Source organism: Numida meleagris, chromosome 22 (assembly GCF_002078875.1).
Source record: "Numida meleagris isolate 19003 breed g44 Domestic line chromosome 22, NumMel1.0, whole genome shotgun sequence".
NCBI classification, from domain to species: domain Eukaryota; kingdom Metazoa; phylum Chordata; class Aves; order Galliformes; family Numididae; genus Numida; species Numida meleagris.
The window spans coordinates 4,182,465-4,205,235 of NC_034430.1; the positions used below are offsets into that span (position 1 = coordinate 4,182,465).

Sequence of the window (22,771 nt, forward strand, 5' to 3'; positions counted from 1 at the left end):
GGGAGGAGGAGGGAGTCATTTCTTTTTGCTTTAAAATCATGCTCGTTTTGTTACCTTTCCACCAAGAAATAAAGAAAAAAAAAAAACAGGGAAGGGTCGTTTTTAAAAGGCCCTAAAACTTCAACGCTTCCATAAAAAAAAAAGGTTTTTATAAAAGGAAATGATTGATAGCGGTTTGGTCCCAACCAGTTAACATGGAGATCTTTATTCACATGCTTCATCATTTCTTATTGAAAGAACCAAAAAGAGTTGCCAAAATGATCATTGAATCGATGTTAACTACACGAAGGCCTAAAATAAGTAGAGTATGGATTTAAAAAAAAAAAAAAAAACTGAGTACACAAGAAGGGAGAAAAAGGGGAAGTGGCGAGATCAGCCCGACCTGTTCTACTTCCACTGATAAAAGAGAAACGAAAACGTCAACTACTGGGCTAAGGTGGGCACCGAGCCAAATCCACGTCGTCTTCGAAGCCTGTTACCAAAAAAAAAACCAAAAACCAAACCAAAGAACAAACAGAAGAACCATTCTGTAAGGGCACGGACAGAACAGCCAGGGCCTCACCCAGCACTTGACCTCATTCAGTCCACAACGTTGAGTCTTTGGGAAGATGCGCCCGGCGAGCGGACCCAAGCAGAAATGATTGCGTCAGTTCTCGCCCGCACGGGGTTGGGGGGCAGAGCTCTGACAGCGCAGGGAACGTGGGGGGTTGCGTCAGAGCCCCCGGGGGGGGGGGGGCTCGGCTCCGGGGGCCGCCCCGAGCCCAGCACAGCGCGCGCCGCTCCCCGGCCTCGCAGCTACTCGGCCGCCGACTGCAGGCTGTCCTTGTCCTCCCTGTTCTCCGCTCCGCTCTCGTCGTCTTCGATTTCTCCTTCCTCGCCGCTGAATTTGTCGTGAGCCCACTTGGGGCTGGTGCTCGACTTCCTGAACATGAAGCGACCTCTGCCTCGGGGGAAGGCGCCGCGGCCGCGGCCTCTGCTCACCCACTTCTCCGCGCCTTCGCCCTCGCGGTCGTCGTGCTGCGTGGGGGGAAGCCAAGGACGGCGCGTGAAACAGAGCCCCCGCCCCAAGGAGAAGGGGACGGGGAAGAACCCGGCCCCCAGCCGCCCCCAGCCGCCTTCCCCCGAGCACCACAACCACCCCGGGCTGACAGGGGCTGCGCTGCTGGGCTCTGATCTGCTCCCGGCCAAGCGCGGGCCAGAGCTTGGACACCAAACCCACAGCACAGCTCTGCCTTCAGCAAGACGAGAGGAAGAGGGCAGTGAAATCAAAGCTAGGCTTTCTTGTTTGAGGTTCGAGACTGAAACAGGGAGTTATTTAATGAGGAGCTCTCAGGCACCCCGCATCGGGAAGAGAAACAGATGAGTTCTGCCTGCTTAAAACTTCCCCTTCTCCCCAGAAAGGGCTGCTCAGACAAGGCCCTCCTGGACAGACAGCCACGGTGTGGCACACTGCTACCACCAGGAATAAAGGAACAGCACAAATCCACCCAGGAAGGAAGGAAGCACGAATTCAGTGGGGACAGAGGGGCCAAGAGGCACGGGCCACCCCCTGGGACAAAGCCCAAAGGATTTACGCTGCATTTTCAACACTGCTGAGAAACGACATCTTTGAATTAAATCCTGAAGGTCAGTTAAAGGCAAACCATTCCACAGTGAACAGAAGAACTCCTCAGCGGGAGCCAGAAGCATCAGCAGCCTCAAGCTGGTGGTTACAAGCATTAAAGGCAGCTACCCCTGCGGTGCTCAGACACATTTTACCCTGCAGGCACGTACCAGGTAGTACTTCTTGCTCTTCGGGGTGTACTCTGGATCCCAGTCCTCTTCTCTGCTTCTCTTCTGGAAGTCATTGTTGCCACCACTGTTGCTGTTGTTGTTGCCTGAGAAGTTGCCTCTGCCCCATCCTCTCCCCCTCGCTCTGAACTGCTGTAACAGCAAAACACGGAAGGAAAATTAAATGGCTGTGACAGCAGTGCTCCTTCACAGGCACCAAGAGATGCAGCCCCGCTTCCCCAGCACGCCAGGAACATCTCTAAGCCATCAGTAAAGTAACAGCTCACAACATTTTGGGGTTTTCAAGCCCAACTGAAGACATAGACTGTATCAAGCTATTTAAAGAGATGTACAGAAGCTTCCAGGCTGGACTCAGCACTGTGCATTTCGAGCTCAGGTGCCTGGGCTATATTCCCAACAGCCCTCTTTGTGCTCCAGGTCTGCAGCGATGGCATCTGCCTCATCCACAACCAGACAACGACTTTGAGGCCTCTCCTTCACAGAAAGTGCAGAACAACGCACAGTGGCTGCTGCTGACTGCACTGGGGAAGCACTTACAAAGGTCCCTCGGGCTCTTCCTCTCTCATTTGGACCTGGGAACTCCTTGGTTCCGAGTCGGGACTTGTCAAAGCCTGTGGTGCTTTCCTCCCTCTCCTCAGTCTCCTCGGGATACTCCTCTGCTTTCACTGAATGAGAGGATCGTGAGGACGACGAGCTGGATCTGGACCTCTCCCGCACCCTTCGGTGTTTCCTGTTTTGGGGATAGGAAATAAGGGTGGGGGAACAGCATCTGGATTAATCACTCAGCAGTAACCTGCTGGCTACCAAAGTGTTTTATCAGTCCCCCATCGACGCAGTGCTTTCCTTTTCCTGCTCTGAAAAGTCACACTAACAGCTCCACATGAGCTGTAACACGCAGAGCTCCCAAGGCTCCTCTGTCACGACCTTGCTGCTTTCAAAGCACTGACACTACCTGCTATGAGATACACATGCATCAGAGACCAGCAGCGTTTCTCCCTCCTCCCAGTCTCCTTGGCATTCATGGACAGAGTTTTAGTCACACGGAGAAATTAAGCTAACAGGAAAGGATTAAGTTAAACCTGAAGCAAAGCCACTCAAACATTGCCATCCCCTACGACTGGAACAAGAAGAAAAAGGGACTCACCCATTGCGACCCACGGAGCCTTCCCCTTTACCTTTAACAGTTACTCAGCCTTTCAGATAGACACAATGGCACCAAGAAGACGCGCAGGGGGATAACTCAGGCCACTGCAGCAGTTATGTCACAGCTGTACAACTACACATACACGAGGCTGCCTCCAACTCTACCAGCAGAAACACGAAATGCAGAAGGAAATGGCTACCAGGTTTCCTACATACTTTTTCTTTGAGCCTTTGTGACTTTTCTCCGTTTTCTCAGTCGATCTTTCCCTCGAGTGACTCGAATCTCTGGACTCCACCGACTCCCTGGATTTATCACGTTTAAGATCTCTTTCCTTATGTTTTTTACGGCGTTCGATATCAAGGCGCAGGTCAACAGGGTCGTCCTTATATTTCCCTTCGGCCTACAAGGGCAGGGACGAGGAGAGTTTAACACACAGACCCCCAGCACCCCAATTCAGCACCATTACTTCACTACTGACTGCACAAACTCGTGGAGAGCAGGGATTTATCTGAATGCTAGCCAACGCTCCATTTTAAGATGCGAAACGATGCACTATCAAACTCAGTTTTCACTTGCCAGATTGCAAGTTTTCTACATCAAGGTCTGTTTTTTTTTAAACTCCTGTCCTCTTTTAAACAGCGTTAGAACAGCCTGGCTGTCAGGGAACGCTAACACTTATTGTGCACCACAGCCAGTGAGATGAGAGCAACGTGGAAACCCAATGTGTGTGTGTGTGTGTGTGTGTGTGTGTGTGTGTGTGTGGCAGAACTGCAGCACGTCAGGAATGCTGCAAGGCCTGGGGACACAGCCAGGCAGCGCCCAGCAGGGCAGGAGGGCTCTACAGACTTCAGGAGAAGTGAAAGCTGTTTGCCAGCTGGAGACACTCGGGGCAGCCATCGTTCAGTGAGTGTGCTAAGAGATGGGGGCCGCTGGGAACGCGGTGATCGAGTTTATCTACTTGCAAGAATCCCACCGACGTGGAGCCTTTAAACACAGCTGGCAGGAAGATTTGCTCTGTGGCACACACCAGCAGAGCACCGCTTCCCCCTCGTCTGGGGGCCCAAAATCCATCCAGCTCTATGAAAAGCACCCAGCTTGTGGTCTGTGTGTGTCTGCTAACACGGCCAGCTACAGCACTTCGCAACGCTTGCTTGAGTTCTATTGAAAACGCTGCCTCAATGAGCAGCAGGGCACGACGGGCTCCTTAGGAAACGCGTAGCTGCGTTACCTGAGAGCTGCAGCACTCGGATGAGGTTCTGCTCTGAGTGCACAACGTGAGCAGCAAGCTGACAGTGCTGTGGTTTGGCCAAACCTTTACCCGAGCAGCAGTGCTTTGCTGGGAACCTGCACACCACGGCGCTAGCAACAACACAGCCCCCACGGCACCTGCAGCTTCATTTGCACAGCACTAATCTCTGCGCTGCATTGACTTGATACACAACATCCATCAGATTAATCGCCTCGAATTAAATACAGAAAGGATTAGTAATTCTCTAGCTATTAAATTTTTTACTTACATGAGTTCCTAAACACTTTTTTGTTTAAATAAAAATGTCAAATAACGCAGGAGTGGGAGCAGGCGTTTTGGTTTGGTTTTTTTTGGCTCTTCTACTTTCCCCAGGCAAAGAGCTTTAATTTCTACTCTGAGAATACAACTGCTCCCAACACGGTGGATGGCAGATAAGTGACAAAATCAGCAGCAGCTCCCTTATGTGGCACAGCAAACACCTATTGGGTTTGTGAGGGCACGTCTGTTTCACGGAAGGCTGGCGAGCTGTTTGGAAACCACGTTTATAATACACTCTGCCAAGCTGATGCTCAGAGTTCAGGCCCATCAAATCCATCTCCCCATCGTCCATGTCAAGCCACAAGTGTTTGGAAAAAATCGAAAACAAATATGAAACAAGTAAGGTTTCAGCAGGACTGTTCAAAATCTCTTCAATGTAAATACGTACGAAGGTGAATACACAAAGGTTAAAATCCCCAACATTGTGTTAAGCCACTTCTAAGATGGTTTACAGCAAGCACGATGGCTTAACGTGATCTACTCAGAACAGCTAGCACACTCAATTCCCCAAGGTCTGCTCTACAGCAGGTGCTGAGGGTTAAATAACAGCAATCAACAGACAGCAAGTTGTTAGCACAACATTCATCATCCTCTTAACAGTGTATCTGGTTTAGCTAAAGTATTTAGTTTTACTCTCCCCTTTTTGTTTTTTTTTTTTTTTGACATGCATGTCTTTTTGAAAACATGGTTGGAAATATCGCATGTATACAATTGATTTAATAATACTTACAAGCAGACAAATATCACAAAAAGTCTCTTCTCTCATCATGGGCACTTGTTCCAAAAATCCTCTCTTTTTTCTCAAGCTCACCTCAATTGACTTTGGGGTCATTTACCATAGTCTAACCACTTCACAAAGGTTGTTGATACATTTTTAATAAAAATTAACCCTTTGTAGTTCATTTTTAGAATTATGCCCATCCTTAAAAGAAAAACACAAACTTAAGTAGAGAGTAATTTAAACAAAAACATCACTGTTAAGTTCATGCCCAATGCACTCATTTTGTTGAATTAAACTAATCAGAGTGACAGTTCACCTTGAAGCCGGGATCTCTGGAACTTTTCGATTCCTCTTGAGAGAATCCATGCTTTCTAAAAGTACTGGGAGAAATATCTATCCTCCTGGAAGTGAAGGAAGCACAAAGACAGAATCTTGATTACAAGAGGACCTTTGGCGTGAAGCTTAAGATCCATTTTAAAGCAGACTGCCATGCATTTCCCAAGGTACTGAAAACTCATTTTTCCACACTTCTGGTGAAGCTACTGCAGAGCAACTTAAGGCTCAAGGACAGCTCTGCTGATGTGAAGTTACTGCTCACTAAGTGTCTGTTCAAGTACTCTGCCAGCTGTAGACAAAAGAGACATTTCACTCTTTGAAGTGGCTTACCCAGTAACATCAGCAAGCTGCTACCAGTTCATCTAAAAGAAGTCAGGTCTAAACGTCAGGAACTCAAACAACACACCAAGACGTTGCAACCCCTTCAAGATATCAATTCTGTTCATGGATCTACTAACCAACTTCCTCAGTCTGTCTTGTCAGAGGCTGTGCAGGAGATCAGACACAACACTAAAGCCACACTGCACTGCTCCCTCAGCCAGGCACACACGTGCCCCTTTTCTCCTGTTCTTGAGTTATTCCAGAACGACTGCAGAGTTTAAAATCTGCAAACCCTCCTGCAACGCCACCAACCTGTGAATTTCAGGGCTCTTTTTATTTTTAGCTGCTTCTTGTTCCATTCCTTTCTTTAGGTATTTGGTAAAGCGTTCGTTCAGCGTCATTCCTGACGATCCAAAGTGATGCTCTGTTGGAGGGTTTGAGTAAACAATGCCACAATATTAATACCATTTTTGTAAAAAGAAAGAGCTCGTCAGTCCTACAGCTTGGTCAAATCTAACAATGGTTGTCTTCCACCACCTCAAGGGAAGTTTTACAGAAGGTACAGCCAGACTCTTCTCAGAGCTACATGATAAAAGGACAAGAGAGGATTACCACAGGCTACAAGAGAAGTTCTGACCACATATAAGGAAAGCATTCCCCCAGCCCCCCACCCCCAAGTGAACGTGGCTGAGCGCTAGAACACCGAGCTCTACATCACAGATTTTCAAAATTCAACTGGATTCAACCCCAGACAACGTGATCCAAAGCACAAGCTAGTGCTGCTTTGAGCAGGAGGCTGAGCTAGGTCCCCAGGATTCACCTCCACCCTAAATTATTCTACCACTATGTGATCATTAGTTGCTTTTGTCATCTAGAACATATCCACTACCTACTAACTTCCCAAGCATTTACCAGAGTGCACGAAAAGCACTCATTTGGGCAAAGCAGGGAGGGGGGGACCTTCACCTGAGGACATGCAGACTCTGACCTACCTCTTACATGATGGACTATAGTCACTATGTGTTGAGCAAACAGTTCAGAAGGACTTCGCTGAGACTGAGCAGACTGAATATGATGAAATATGGAACGAAACTCCTGCTCCTTTTTGTTGCTGTGCACAAGGTCACGACACAGCTTGCGTTCCTGAGCCAGTATGCCACTTGGACTAGAAAAAACAAACAGGCCACACAAAACAGGACATAGGAATCAGTTCCAGATGACTAATGTTTCAGAAGTCAGAAGCTGACTGCTTTTTTTTTTTTCTTTAATGCAATACTATGGAATCACCTAAAAACATTCAACAGCTTAAGCAGATCGCTTATTGAAATCCCCAAAATACACTGATCTAGGTTACCATCATAATTCAGATCACTTGTTGCTCTGTGCTTGGAGGGTTGCACTGATCACTGGACACTGATCACTGACAATGTGTGAAACACCAGCTCCTTCTGACACCATTAGCTGGCTGTAATCCTCTGCTGCTGCTCCTCAATCCTAGGTTAACTTCCAGCATCCCACAATGAGCACATGAACACTTACTGGCTGCTGCTGTCCCAGTGTGCTCTCTGAAGTACATTTTACTGTCTTAAGATTCCTTGAAACAAGGCAGAAGTGGCTGTCAGTGCTTCCTAGAGTTCAGGTAATACTATGTTGAGAATAAGTGTAAGTGCTCTCCAGAAGAAACGCCATTTAAGCTGCACTGTCATTCCACTGTACCTCTAATTTCCTATCAGCAAGAAGCCACTAAGCACCCAACTCTTTCCAGAGGCTGCTGTAACACAGAAACTGATGCAGAAGCATTTACATTCTGAAATGACCTTACATCTAGTTGTAGAAAAAAAATGAGGAAAGGTTATTTAACCTTAATGCCATACTCATCGCCCACAAAGCAGCAATCCCTCTGACCTCCCACCACACAAAGCGGCCATGCAAGTCCTCCAGTGCCACAAAAAAGTTTCCATCAACAAAAAATGCAAACTGTGATGTAATACTGACCCTTCCTCACACTTCACACGCATGTGAAAGGCTCCAGACCAGAAACAAGCAGCCAAAAAATCACTACTTAAGCAGCCCTAAACCACAGCAAATGCTTACCGTGCAAGATCTTCATCAAAGGAATCCATCCGAATATTGACCTGGGCCTCACGAGTAATGGAAAAGGACTTGCCAGGAGCTAGCCCATCTCCTTTGGAACCTGGCTTCTCCTTTACCTCAGAGGCCTTCCTTGGTGGAGGGGAAGAACTTTTTTCTTGGCTTGTTTTGTAAGTGGTCACCCTAAAATTCTTTTCAGGAACAAAGCCCCGGTGACCCGGCTCAGCTCTCTTGGACGCCGGCCTCTCTTCTTTTTTAGATCTCTCAGAGTAGCTCTCCTCCTCCATTTCCTCAGATTTTCTTTGCTTCTCCTTTCCAGGTGGCAAGAACACTACGCCTTCCCATTTGCCTTGCCTGTCCTCCTCTTGACTTTTACTCGACGTTGCCACCACTTTAGACATAAATTTGGGCTCGTCATCAAAATCCGAATCCTTACGGCCCTTTGCCTTTTCCTTCTTTTCCTGATCATCCGTTTCCTCTTTGCCATAATGACTCTCCTTGTGGAACTCCGGTGCCTTTGGCTTGTCAAAGTCATCCCGGAACTTGTAGCGCTTGGGTGACTGACTGCCACGGTATCCCTTCTCAGAATCTGCTTTGGATGCATAGGAATCAGATTTTGCCTTTCCATCTGTTGATCCCACCTCCGAGAAATTCCCTTTTTCTTTATTTTTTTCCTTCTCAACATTTGTCACTTTCTGCTCTTTGTCTTTCCCATTCTCTGCCTTCTGCTCTTCCAGATACCTGTTCATAAAACAGACGTTACTGTTAATTTGCTTATTAAAGAAATCAAAGAGGTTCATACTTCAGTGAAAATTAGCCAGATTTGACAGAACACCAAGCTATGCATGTACAGAGGGCTCTTGCTAGGCCTCAAAACAGTTAAGATACACGGCAGATTTCTCAGCCTCGATTTAGACTTTCAGATGTCGATAAACTCAACAGATGTAGAAGAACATGGATATGCAGAACTGATGAAATGAGGCTTCAAACAAATACAACAGCTTACCCACAGATTGAAGGAAAATAGTAACATCTTACCCAGTCGGTTTATTTACTTACAAACCTGCTTCAGGAGAACAACACATCAAAACTTTCAAACTGGGCTGTTCTGCTTTAAACAACATACTGGAAATAAAAGGCTCAAAAGCTACTTCAAATTTGGGATGCAAGTTTCATAGGTAAGCTAAATATTTCATGACAGACTGCAAATACAAATAAAAGCAAAAAGGTTAACAGAAGAGAATATTGACTTTGCTGGGAGAAGACAAAACACTCAGCAAGAACAACAATTCATCGTAACTTTGATGCTTTAAATTAAATTACGTTTTCAAGCAATCTCAAAGCAAAACCCTCGCTTCGAGGAAAGAGCAGTAAAGCCCAAGGACATTAGTCCAGTGCTCTGGGAAGCCCGATCCAGAGTTACACACTCCTCCTTTCCTTTTTTAAAGTTCAGACATCCTTGATATGGGATCAGTCCAAAATAAAGAATTTATGTTAAAGCATTTATGAATGCTTCTATCCCCTGCACTCCCAGGACCTTGGTCCAGCTGCAGACACTGAGCAGTGTGTGCAGGGAGTGCCTGCCCACGCAAACCGCCCTGTCAGAACACTGCCACGCAAAGGAACACATCACTTGCCTCTTGGAGAAGGCTCCCCCGCCAGGAGCTGTGGTTTCCTCCTTCTGAGATGTACCATACATGGAACTGATCGGCGTTGGGCTTTTGCACACAGGGCTCTTTCTCGTTGGGCTCAAACCTGACGAGCCGTGGTCGAACGGACTCTGATGAGAGCCTGCCTGAAAGGAGGTGCTGCCCTGCGACGCAGAGCTCATCTGCGAGGGGTTGGACAGCGGGGAGCTCGACTTCTGCAGCGGGCTTGGCCGAGGAGAACGCCGCCTCACCACAACGGATTGGAGAGGGCTTTTTAACGCAGGACTGCGTTCCCTCGGGCTGAGCTCAGGAGCGGCAGCTCTCGATGCTGAGCTGGTACCATAGGTGGTCACATCTTGCCACGGTTTTGATCCCTCGGACGCCTTAGCATCTTGAGCCGCCGCTCCCGAGAACGGCTGCTCCTTCGAATCATCGCCTTGGTTATCTCCTGCAGCCTGAGATGCCCGGGCTTCCTTGGAAGATGACTTTTTCTCCTTTCCAGATTTACGCTTGGAAGACTCAACTCGGCTATGGTTGGAGGAAGACCGAGAGGAGGAAGACCTCCTCGACCGATCAGAAGACGACTTGTCAGAATTTCTAGAATGACTTCTCGACCTTGGAGAAGGAGACCTTCTCTTGGGTGAACGGGAGCGTGACCTCCCTCTGCGAGGGCTGTAGGCTTGGCGGTAGTTTTGCCAGTTAGACCTGTAATTCCCGTATCCTCCTCTGTTATACTGGCCCCACGGATAGAACCCTCGATTTCGGCCACGGAAATAATACGGTCTCCTGTATCCTCTGTTATGACCTCTGAAATCCCGGTTCTGATAGACTCTTGGATGGTTCCTTTCCCTGTTATGAGATGGAGAATATGACCTTGAACGGGACCTAGAACTGATAAAAAAAAAACAGATTTCATTATTATTGCCACCACTTTGTATTTGAAGTCTCATCTCCCACCTCCTGTCTCCCTCACTTATTTTATATGCTCCTAAAATTCTGATAACAGAGGTGAAATCCCACTCCTTTGCCAGGAAAGTCAAATTGCAACCCATCAACACAAGCAGGGCAGTACTGGAGCAGATGGCACACTGCTCGAGAGATCAAGCTCCAAAAGGTGAACCAGCTGCCACAATTCCAAAGCTCCAAAGGAGCAAGGAAGCAGAGGGATGTGCTCCCTTGATGGCCTGACACCACGAGGTGGCAATGTTTGGCACTCCCTCTGCTCACTTCCTTGCAATGTGAAAGCTCTGGCTATTCCGAAAGAATGGAACTGAATCCAAGGCAAGTCCAAAGCCTGGGAGACGACTAATTTAAAAGACAAAATGTTAAGGGGTAATTGTGCCAACATCCCCTCCATTTAAAAATTCACAACTGCAGTTGTGTAACTGCGCAGAAGCTGCACCGTAGCTCAGGTTTCAATGCCGTCTCTATAGCAAAGATTTCCCAGCTGGTGGAAAAACATGATTATGCTGGAAGTCTGAGACACTCAGAGAAAGTGGCCAAACTACTAGGTTCAAGGAGGAAAGACTTTGCAAAATGGAACTGAAGTATTTGTCAAAGCTATTTCCACACTCCCTTCTTATGTTAAGAGATCCATGCAGCTCTGTCAAACACACGCTGGTCAAACTCCAGTAAATGCATACATCTTCTGCAGCAATTCTGCTAGCCACTGTAGCTAGCCAGCTAATATGTTCTGCTTCAGCTCTAAAGTACCCACCACTCTGCAATAGCTAAAGAAGTCATAAAGAAAGCAAGAAATATCAGGCAGACTGACACAGCAACAGAACTTAGAAAACACAGCAAGTCTCCAGAGTGAAGAGCAGAATAATTGTTGTGACCCATGCTCCAGTAGCCAATGGATCCTTATGCCAAGGGACCGCATTAGACTTACCTCAGCGAACATCCCAGCACCACACAAGATCTGTCTGCACTAACTCCCTCCATATTTATTATTCTTTTTTTTAATGTTCTTTACAAAGCAGCAGATTCAGCAGCAGCACGAAGGAAACAACCATGTTGGCAGAAGCTGCCTTTGTTTTCAACTGCCACAGTTCCTTCACAGCTAGGCAGATAATCCCAAATGACAAGGCGTTTTCCAGCATTCCAACTTCCCTCTGCAAAGAACTTGGTTCCATGGAAGTCTCCACCTCTCACTGAGTTTTGCCATGCCCCCTCTCTCCAGCAATATCTTTATTACACTCTGTATTTTAAAATCCCTAATTGTTAACAGTTGCATATGCTTACAGGCTACTGATTTCAGAATAAATGTTGCTCCTTTAAGATGACTGAAAAAGCAGCTGAACATCATTATTCCCAGCCCAACTACAATCTCTTTGCCAGATACAAAATGCTCAGCTGAAAGGAAAGGAAAAGGCAGCCATCCTGACAGCCAAGGAAGAAGTGAGCCTTTTACTGGCCTGATAAGAAACAGTGCAGGGGGGCAAGAACAACTACTATGTACACTGTTGATTTCTCTTGGTTAACTGCAGCAAAATTAACTTTATCTAATTCATACAGCCAGAACTCATGCTATTGTTAACTGACTGCTGGATGCTGAGGAGAGGGGAAAAAAAACCCCAAAATCTGCTCCATCTTTCCTAGTAGTGCCTATTAACTGACATGGAGACTTGCTTGCATTTTTAAGACAGAAAAAGCATGCAACATGTGCAAAAGCCTCTCAAAATCTGGGATCAATTATATCAAAAGTTTAGAAAAGAAAAACAACTTGAGATGTTTAGCAACACAAAGGAGTATGTTTTGCTATGAATCTTCCCTGCTCTGACAGAACAGCTGGCCGGGGGAGCTGAGGACTGCTCACCAGAACTGCCTGGGCATCAGCCAGCAGGTGGTGAGCGATTACACTGCGCACCATTTGTTCTATAGATATACTTTTCATCATTAATATTATTTTTCCTTCCTTTTCTGTCTTATCAAACTGTCTTTTATCTCAACCCACCAGTTTCACCTTCCCCTCCTCCCCCCGCCCAACCCATGGCGCTCAGCTGCCTGCCAGGCTAGACCACAACACGTGCAGGTTGGCAGGAAACACCCTATCACACAGGACACCCTCTGTCCTAAAACGTAATCCAAAGCTTCCACAGAAAAGGAGGAAGTGACAAACCTGACCAGGAGAGAGAGGAAAAACAGTTACAGCCACAGACTCGGGAGCTGCACGCACTTACCTCAGCCTGCGCTTCCTCGAGCGTGAGACAGAGCGAGAACGGGAACGAGATTTGGAGAAGGAACGTGAGCGTGATCTTGATCCAGATCTCGAACGAGAAGAACGAGATCCAGATTTGGATTTGTTGGTTTTAGACATCTTGCGAGCACTCGGCAGTTACACCTGAAGGAAACAGCGAAATGAAGTCACTGGAACATGGAGTCAGACCTCAGACCTGGGGGGACAGGCAACACCTGCAGCCTGACCACTGCAGCCACGTGAAGCTCAGTAAGGCTGCCTGCTAACAGTCACATGCAGCTGAATTCAGAACAGAACATTTATGGCAGTTGAAGGAAGAAATCTGCAAAAAGAATAAAAGGTTTTAACCCAGAATATTTACGAATTTGAGTGCTACAGTTGAAAGCAACAAGTTAATGGAAAAAACAGGAACAGGCAGAGGCCATGCAGCTAGCTTAAACAAGACGAGCTTTCAAGAGACATTTAATTTCAACCATCACCAGCAATACAGACGTTACCAACAAGCACCTTTTGTGATCTCCTTTCCACAGGACTAGCAGCAAACCTAACGCACCAGGGTGACAGGTCAGAACAGCTCTGGTGTCACTTCTGTCCTGCAGTAACACTGCTTGCAATGGCTGACCTATTTAATCTCTGGTATCCAGCCATAAACAAAATTCCTTAGAATTTAACATTTGATCATGTTGCAAAATATGCTCCAGGATTTGATTCCCTGCTGGTTTCAGTTTAGTTCTTCAGTCGAAATGGAAAATGCTTTGGGCCATGACTTGGAGAAGAGGAAGCAAACTCCGCTCCCTCTCTCCTCAGATTAAGTTCCCCGTTGCTATTTGCATTCACAGAAACCCGAGAGCTCAGCTGTGGGCTAGGAAAGGAAGCAGATGCCAGGGGAGCTGGTGCTGGGATTCTCGACTATTCCACATGGGGGTTCGTATAAAGATTTGAACTCTGCAATGCCACAGACAGTTGATGAAGCTGAGAAGAGAAACTGCACTCATTAATCAATACTTAGGTTTCATTCACAACATAGGAAGCAATTTATCCAGCATTTAACAGGCCGCTGACTTCACCCCACCATCAGCATCATTACCTTCGCATGAAGGAAAGCAAGACTACTGGAGGCCCACATCATCATAACACCAGGAAATTTTTGCATGAAAAGCCAGTAATGGTTTTGGAGAGGTTTCAGCAGGTGCTTCCCTCTCAGCACGTTACTTTTTAAGCAGACTGAGCACTGGTCTAGGAAACCAAACACCACACCCGTGCTGTGCTGAGAACTCTTGCTGTTTCTCTTGGCTTGGATTATACAAGCACTCTGAGTTCTATCAGCTCACTAACTCAAAATTAATACCACAAAGAAGAAAAAAAAACCTTTCCCATTTCAAACAGCTCAATGCACTGAGTCAACTGACCATATACATTCCAGAGCCAACAGAGAGGAGCAGGCAGAAATTTGTGGCCAGATAGGAATGCTATCTTCAGTAGCTTGGCAGGCTGATGAGGTTAAGACAATGAGGAAGCAAAAGAGGTGAGCTACAATCCAGCGGGTATTGCATTTAGTACCATCACCAAACGCACAGTGAGATCAGCTCTAATCCCTTCAACCCCTCCTGAAGCTGCTTACTCCCGTGCTGACGAATCAAGTCAAGGAACTGATCCAGATGCAGTGCCAGTTGAAAAAAAAAAAAGAAAAAAGCCAGGTATAAGTCCACAGAAGGCCCAGAAAAAGATCTTAAAATTATCACCTGCTTGAAGCCATTAACATCTTCGTAGTTTAGCTGGATTCACAGCACTTACTAGCCAAACATTAGTGTGGTACAAGTGCCAGAAGTTCCCTTGCCTTTGGAGTTATTTTTAATCTTTGCCGATATTTCTCTGGTTGATTCATTCCCAACATGAGGTAATTCCTACTAGGATAGAAACCAAACTTCTGTGTTCTATCAGTAATCACAATGTTAAGCAAACCAAGCGTTGGAGCCATTTCACCTCCCGTGGTAACGGTGCAGTTGTAACCTTTCTGCCATATACACACAGTCCTTCTAAGAAGGAATTATTTACTTACTGAGATAGAACATGTCCTAGTGCTGAAAAAACTGCTCTGTTCTTACAGCACTTCCTAAGAATTGCTCTGACTTTAGAGACAGCTGTAAGGGAAGCAAAGCTGAGCTGTGAAGCAGCAGTGGCATTCACTTACCTCACCAGTTTGGTTTTCCCACTGAAGATGGTGCTGGGCCCCCAGAGCATGCATAGAGCCTCACAAAGCTCACAAGATGCTTTGCAAAGCATTAGAAAGTAAAGTGTGGCTGCTCCTGAGTGGGAACTATAGCAGAAGCATTTACACAGTGCTGTGGTGACTCCACATTGACAATCTGCTCTGACAGGGGTCACGCTTCCTTCCTGCTTGCAGCCAGACAACTGCCTTCCCATGGCACTGACTCCCTCTACCTTAAAAGGGCCACAATTGCATCTACTGACCAACACGAGGTTGGAGAACCAGCAGCCTGGAATCTTCTCACTGCCAAAATTTCTTACATTTGGAGGCTATTTCAAGAATCAAAAGTTTGCCTTCTCCATTTCTAAGTCCTCTCGCTGCAAACCATCATCATACTCAGCTAACACGCTAAGGGAGAATGCTCTTACTAAGCCACTTCGATGGACTTTGCCCAGAAAACAGACTTTTGTCATGAAACAGTGTCAGAGAAGTTAATGTTTGACAGGCTTTATGTCTTCCAACAGAACTCAAAAGAGCTCAACTCTGCTCCAAGCAATGACAAAAAATCACTGCCAAGTCCACTACTGTCAGAAACTTCCTCTGGGTACCCAGGCCTCACAAGAGTTTTATGCTGTTTTTGGCCACTGACTGAAATCAATGCTTTCCACAGTGACACAGACAATGAAGAGAATTTAACTGAGTTTAACTTGCAGCACAGCCAGGATTAAGGGATGGTAGGAGTATATTCCAAACCCCCAGACAGACAGTTTTACCACCTTTGAAGACTTTGTTTTCTGTTGCGTGCCTACCTGCTCGAGTAGATTCACACTCTGCACCTTTCAACAGTCAGTTTTACCCTCTGAGTTGTGTCAATTATGAAATCAGGAAACAAACCTGAAATGAGAAGAGAATACCTTGAAGCACACCGCATTTACATGTTTACTTTCTGCTGTCAGCCAACAAAAGGAGCCAGCTTCCTCAATTCCAATTTCAAGTGTGGCAGCCTTTGTCCCAGCCAAGAGCCCTCTCTGCAACTTGAAAATCCCAGGAAACAGAAAATCTGATTGAGCAATTTGAAATGCAGCCCCATAAAAACGACCACTTCCATGCTCCTTCATTTGTCTGCACGCCAGAAGAGGTAAGTGGCATCTGTGGATGTGAGGAGGTTGGGGTAAGGACAATGCTGAAAGAACTGCCAAATGTTAGTTAAGATGCAATGACGAAAGATGGGAAACCAAAAGAGGTGCTGAGCAAAACTCAGCAGTCACCAACCACCGTCAGCATCTTTTCAAATGCATTTCAGCATGGACAAACTACAAATCATCACCTATGGATGTCACCAGGGTTTTGGTGCTGGAACAGAACGACGTGTCTTAATGATGAAATCTGAGCTAGAAGCCTCGGTCCCAGCCTCAGTGCAAGGAACCAGAGCTTAGTTTCCTCAAAGGGCAAATTAAAAAAAAGACCACAGCAGCTTTGACTACCATAAATGCCTATATATCAGGCTGAAAGATGAAAATAATGCTCCTAAATCAGTTGGGTTTGACAAATACCAACATGCCAAAGCAAACCACATCGCCTGTTTTTTAAGGAGCGCTCAAAAGCACGACGGATTCACCTCGCTGTGAGGACAGCTCTGCCACACTGACACAGCACTGAGCTCTGCACCGAGCCCTGGGCACCCACGGGGCACTTTGGGGGGGACCAGGAGCCACTGCACAGCCCCCAGCGCCGCTGCACTTCTCATCATACACTTCAAAGTTCATTAAGGGCACAAAATGAAGAGTGAGCATCCAGCAAACATCGACAGCAGACTGATGACAGAAGTCACCTACACCCTGCAACTACCCCCACCAACCTCCTCAGTGAGAACTCTGCTGGACAAGCTGCTAAAAAAATCCAATACAGCGTGTTCTACTTCAATACGTGCCAAACACGCTTCAGGGGAAAAAAAAAGTTGTGATTATTCTGCCACAGCAAGAGAAGCTTTAGGTTGTCAATAGCTGTTCCAATTTCTCTCCACGCTGCTTTCAAAATTAAGATTTTCCTTCAAGTGTGTTCAGGCTTTCAGATAATTAAAAGCAGATTCTATACAACGGCTGGAAGATTATTTATAGGTTCTTCCAAAAAAGATTGATTTTGCAGATTGTTGCGCTGAACAAATCCTTTCCAAATTATGTGACCAGTTGATGATTTTATTTCTGACACTAGTTACTTGGCTACGATCTGTTTTATACATCTTTGAGCTCTAAAAGCCTTGTGCTTTTATGCAAGCATTAGTGACGAGGAGCTCAAAGAAAACGTCGATCAGAAATCAGCACGTGTGTCTTTGTAACAGAAGTCAGGCAGCTGGACTTCCTGTTGAGCACAGAAGAAAAACATCTACAATAAGAAGGGAAAACCTTCTGTCAGCATCTTGCTTCCAGACCCAAACAACCCAGGAACACAAAATCAGCAAGCAGAAAACGCAGACCTTTCTCCAAAGCAATGACTTAACACAGCAATTTTCACTTGCTGCCTGGAGAAAGCAAAGTTATGTATTTATTATGAAGCCAACATTTGACTTATATCTACCTTAGCTTGCATCTTGTTACCTTACGGAAGAAAACCCACATGTAAGGAACGGACTTCCATGATTTGGTATAACCATGGAAGTTCTTCTTAAAAAAAAAAATAAAAAAAATCAGTCATTGTGAGCCATTAGGAACAGCTACTGCTATGCTGTGCCAGGCTATGAAGCAGGTAAATGCTCACCCACAGAAATCCCTTACAGATGAAACGAGGTCATTTACACAGACAGCTTTCTACACTGTGTTTACATACCTTGTGTTAGCCTCCCATCAATTACATTTCTGCACATTGCTTTATCAGAAGCAATCGAGTTCTCACTTCAGTAAAAAAGAGACTTAAACTCTTCAAGAGACTGACAAATCCTCACGTTTCACAAGCACAGTGAAGGGTTCCGATGTTATCCATTCACCCCAACACTGCTTCCCAGTAGAGAGGGCCGCACACAAATGCTTGCTCAGACAGACAGCGTATGCTCAGATCCTTAACTCAGGAAACTGATCTCATCCCCAGCCCTACAGGAGCAATGAACTGAAATAATTCAAGCAGATATACGGGGCCCAAAAATAATCAGGTACACAACGCCCTCAAGATATCAGGTATACAACCCTCTGTTACGGCCCAGGTTATCCTCGTTAACACTGAGCCTAATTCTCCTGAGAGCAGGATTTCAGCTTGACTGAGCCCGCCCCACTCCCCAAGCCAGCATCTTCTGTACTCTCACAGCACAGGAACCTATGGGGTTACTGGCCAAGCTTCTTCCTTTCACTCAAGATGAAAACGAAATGCAAACAGCAAGGAGGACACATGCTGGCTGGCTGCACAAGCTGCAGCTTTTCCTTCCCTACCGCCACCTCACACCACAAATCACAACGGGCTGAAGATGGCCGGGTGATGGGTCTGGAGGTGAAATTCTGAGCAGCTCCATTTGCTCTCGCATCAAAGGAGCACTAGATACAAGCAGGGCTTGGCAGAGAGGCTCTGTTATTCCTGAATAAGTACAGCAGGGGAGAACAGCACTAAGCATTTCCCTGCACGACAGCACAGAGGGGACTGGCCGAACGCAGCTCCTCAGGCAGGACAGCATCCCCCGGGCTCCCAGCACCCTGCAGCCAGGCTGGGTGGCACTCAGTGCCATTATTCTCCTATGGATGCCACAGCTTCCGGTTGCCATGGAGTGAAACACTGCAAACACCATTCTCAGCTGGCATGAAATGTAATCCCATGATTTTACTATTCATAGCTCTGACACGATAAAGCTAAATTAAGCAGGAGCTCTTAACTTTCTCTGACCTAGTGACAATGACTGCCCCGTCACTTAGCCCCCGCTAAGGCTCCATCCCAAAGAGGGGAGGATATTTCCCTCCATGCAAGCGAGCTGTGGAGTCACAAACCCAGCCTGCCAGCCACGAACAAAATGGCACCTGCTCATTCCCAGCCACTGCTCCAAGGTGACTGCAGCAGCAACGAGGGGAGAGACAAGATGAGCCCTTGTGCTGAACCTAAAATGCTCCCCTCCGTCACAAAAACCACAAAGGAGCCTGCAGCCACGCTCCTCCCTGCTGAAAAAGGAATCTACTGATAGCAAACCTTAAGCGGGGTCAGTTTGAGGTGCACTGAGCTACATGGATAAATGTACAGCAGCAGCTCTGTCACGTTCTGCGCCATGATAAATCAGAAGAAACCATATGACCCCAAAGCCTCATTACTGTGCTGGCACACCAAGCTATTGAACACACCTCAGTACGCACAAACTTCTCCAGATATGAAAAGTTCAAGGTCTGCGTAGCTGCTTAAGCAATTAACAAGTTCAGATGTGGCAAAGTGCCATTTTGCCAACACAAAACCAAGCAGGCTAAAGAAAAAAAAAAGTCAGGCTTCTGGCAAAGCTAAGCTGTTCTGTTAGGAAGCGAGCGGTACAAATACAGAGGGAACAGCACGGCTTCAGAAGCAAAAGCACCCTCAGGTTCAGAAGTCCATCCCAGAACCTCCTTGGCCTCTAGGAGCAAGGGTTTATTTTTACAGTAGAGTCAGCGGGAGCAGGTTAAAAAAAGAACAAAAGCAAAATCTGCTGACGTGCACGGGAGAGCACTCATATCCTGGTGTTTTATGCATAAATGTTTTTGCTTCCTAATAGCATCCAGCATGCTACTCTGCAGCACAATGATCTCAAATACCACCAACAAACTCACAGAACACAGGGCTGGCTTCACCTGGATGACCAAACGTTTTCTTAAACGGAGTTCACAAAGCTTCCTGGCTTAAATAAGCTGCAGAAAACAGCAGACAGCTAAATCACATTATCACGACCCTGAGAGCAGGATGCCCATTTAGTTTACAATATAGATGCTTTAGTCAGAGTAGAATTAGAAGCACAGAAGCCCACGCTGGAGGCACATGGCTGCTCCCTGGAGTCTCTGCACACAGCAGCACTAAGGCACTCACAGAAACCTGTCCAGGCAGCCCTTGCTGAAGGAATGAACTACGGACTGCTTCTTCCCTTGCAACAGACTCTGCAAAGCAACACAGAACTAAGAATGAAAAGAGAAAGGCACCGGCATCAACACAAACACTTCTACAGACAAGGAGCCGCAAGCAGAAGATAGGCACGGACTGAAAACAGCACACACCTGCTGCTGTCAGCTACAGACATGCCACACAGCAGTCAGACAGACCACTGCTCTGCTCCTGCACGTCAACATCTTAAAGAGATACCAGGCAGAATATGTTACAGTGCCTCCCTGTTGTGGCCAGGTTGCTTCTTTACGGTAAACTGGCAGGTAAGCATCAGCAGCTTCTCACTTTTCTTTAATGCCTGGATGAGAAAGGCTGCTAACTGAAATGCCTGCAAGTTCACACGTGACCACGTCCTGCCCCCTGGCAGCACTGCCTTGCACCTTTCTCCTCGCCACAGGTGGAAAGCCCAACTACAGAACTGTGCAGTGCTGCAGCTCTCAGCCCCCAGAACTCCGCAGCTCCCCGCTCTGCTGACAGCAGCATTCACAAATCCCACGTTCTCACATGTACAAACGCATAAAATTCGATAACATCTCAGGACACTAAGGCCTATCTGCTGGAGTACTGCCTTGGGAGCAATGTTTTTAACAGGCAATGCTAATTTAAGGCCTTCTGAGGTAACTCAGAAAACTAACTTATTATACATGCCTCTCCCTACTCCTTGCTTTAGCAGAAACAACAAATTCACAGTAAGGAGAACGTGAAATTTAAACACATAGCAGAATCCAACAGGAAGTCAGATACAATCACAAGGCCCTGGAGTCTGTGAAGTATTCCAGGTCAAAAAGCATGAATTTTTGAGAGCTTTCTATGGTAACTACCTGATTTTCTCCCTTACCTGCTGTTAGATGGTCTAACCAGTAACACAGCTCATGAAGCCAGCCACTTTCTCACTGTGCTAAGCACCTGCAAAGTGACACAGCGAGTATTCAGAATTACCGAATTCCTCCCAACACACTGCTATGTCTCAGTAACCATTTTTCCAGTCTCTACAACACACTCCCTTGAAGGCAATTTGCAAAGCCAATTTTCAAAAGCCAACCTCTAGCAAACACTTTTCAAACAAACAAAAATCAGGCTCTGCAACCGAAACCCACAGAAAAGTCCTCTTTAGCCACAGCACTTGCCAGGAGCTTCCACACAAAAAACACACTGAAAACAGATCTGAAATTTCACATTGGCCTTCCCATGAACAGTTGCATTAATTAACAATCTGCCCTTGCTACTAGAGGGAAGGAATATTGCAAGAGTCCTCTGCAGAGAGTAACTGGGTGATTGACCTGTCCGTGCCCTTAGGAAAGCTTGCTGAGTGACCCAGCAGCCTCTTGCACACTCACTCTGCCTTCACAATGCTGAAGCAGCAGCTGACAGAATCCCTCCTCCTTCCCCACATTCAGCAGTTCTAACGTACATCTACAATGCTTCCCAAGCAATTGGGCGTATTGTTCACTTCAGTGGTGCCCTCTCCTCAGCATAACGCATCCTTAAGTAAGATGGATTAAGGCAAATTTAACACACAAGTACTTCCCTTATACCCAGTCTAAAAGAGGAGCACTCCTGTCGGATCAGCAAGGAGGAAGCGCTGTGCTACCCCTAACACCACACACCCCCCGTGGCAAACAGCTGCTGCCCCGCACCTCTCAAGGCTGCTACACCCAACAGCATTTATTCTGAATTTATCACATCGCCTTCTAACACACAGATCTAGCAAACCGTACAGGACACAATTACAGCGCTAATGATGCCGCGGAGATTTCAAAATGCCTTCACAGAAACCTGGAATTAACCTCTCCGAAGCAATTAGAGCCAGGATCACTCTCATCGATTCAGAGAAAAAGGCGATTCGAGGCACACATGTGCTTCTGTGCCACCCCAGAGCCCGCTGCACGGCATCACCTGAAACTCTGCAGAACTCTTTCCAGTAAACCCACCGTGCGGCACCGCCTGAAGCAGTCAGCGCTAAAGGGCTCCGAGAGCTGCCCCTCCTCCCCCCCCCCCGGGGCACAGGGGCGATCCCCAGGCGCAGGCTGTAAGCCTGATGAAGGGAGAAACCGCCCAGAGGCCGGGAGCGGAGCAAGGCCCAGGCGGAAAACGGGAATCCCCGGGTCGAGGCGCCCGGATGAGCCGCCGCGAAGAGGCCTGGGCCTGGAACGGCCCCAACCGGCCGTGGGCCGCGAGGAGGCGACGCGGGGCCCGGCCCGGCTACGAGGGCTCCAGAGGGCTCCGGGAGCACCCTGCGCCCTGCCCGGGGGTCCGCGGGCGGCACGTGGCGGTCCGGGGCTGGGATGGGGGTGGGGGGTGGCGCGCCGCGGTAAGGCCCGGGATGGGGGGGGGAGGGGCGGCGAGCAAGGCCCGGCCCAGGATGGGAGCACGGTTCGGGCGCATCGGGCCCGCGGGGCGGGAGAAGAAAGAGAGGAGCGGGTCGGCGGCGGAGCGAGGGAAGGGCGGCGCCACGTTGGGCCCGCGGCACTCACCGAACCCAGCTCCGCCTGCGGCCTCCTCAGCGGCCAGGCGCCTCCACCTCCTCCTCACGCACTTCCGCTTCGCGCCCGCACGCCGCCCGCACGCAAAGGCTGCCGGGAGGCGCAGTCCGGCCCCCTACAGCGCTCCTCCGCGGGCAGGGCAGGCTGGACTACATATCCCAGAGAGCACTGCGCT

General features: G+C 47.5%; 1 protein-coding gene across 10 annotated transcripts; it reads right to left on the bottom strand.

The window, feature by feature from the left end:
- On the bottom strand, positions 175-22,722 carry THRAP3 (thyroid hormone receptor associated protein 3). Of its 10 annotated transcripts, none has more exons than XM_021375251.1 (14): positions 22,588-22,668; positions 20,952-21,019; positions 15,838-15,922; positions 14,441-14,468; positions 12,803-12,963; positions 9,609-10,511; positions 7,975-8,712; positions 6,873-7,045; positions 6,193-6,304; positions 5,540-5,624; positions 3,151-3,335; positions 2,329-2,521; positions 1,774-1,923; positions 175-1,017 (listed from the first exon to the last, which is right to left on the bottom strand). In XM_021375251.1, the coding sequence occupies exons 5-14, from the start codon at positions 12,937-12,939 to the stop codon at positions 796-798; spliced, it is 2,898 nt and encodes a 965-aa protein (XP_021230926.1). In that variant the 5' UTR covers positions 12,940-12,963; positions 14,441-14,468; positions 15,838-15,922; positions 20,952-21,019; positions 22,588-22,668; the 3' UTR covers positions 175-795. The 10 variants fall into 10 exon arrangements, with proteins under 10 accessions (XP_021230926.1, XP_021230925.1, XP_021230920.1 ...); XM_021375250.1 differs by having other exon boundaries at positions 14,395-14,468; XM_021375245.1 differs by lacking the exon at positions 20,952-21,019 and having other exon boundaries at positions 22,588-22,721.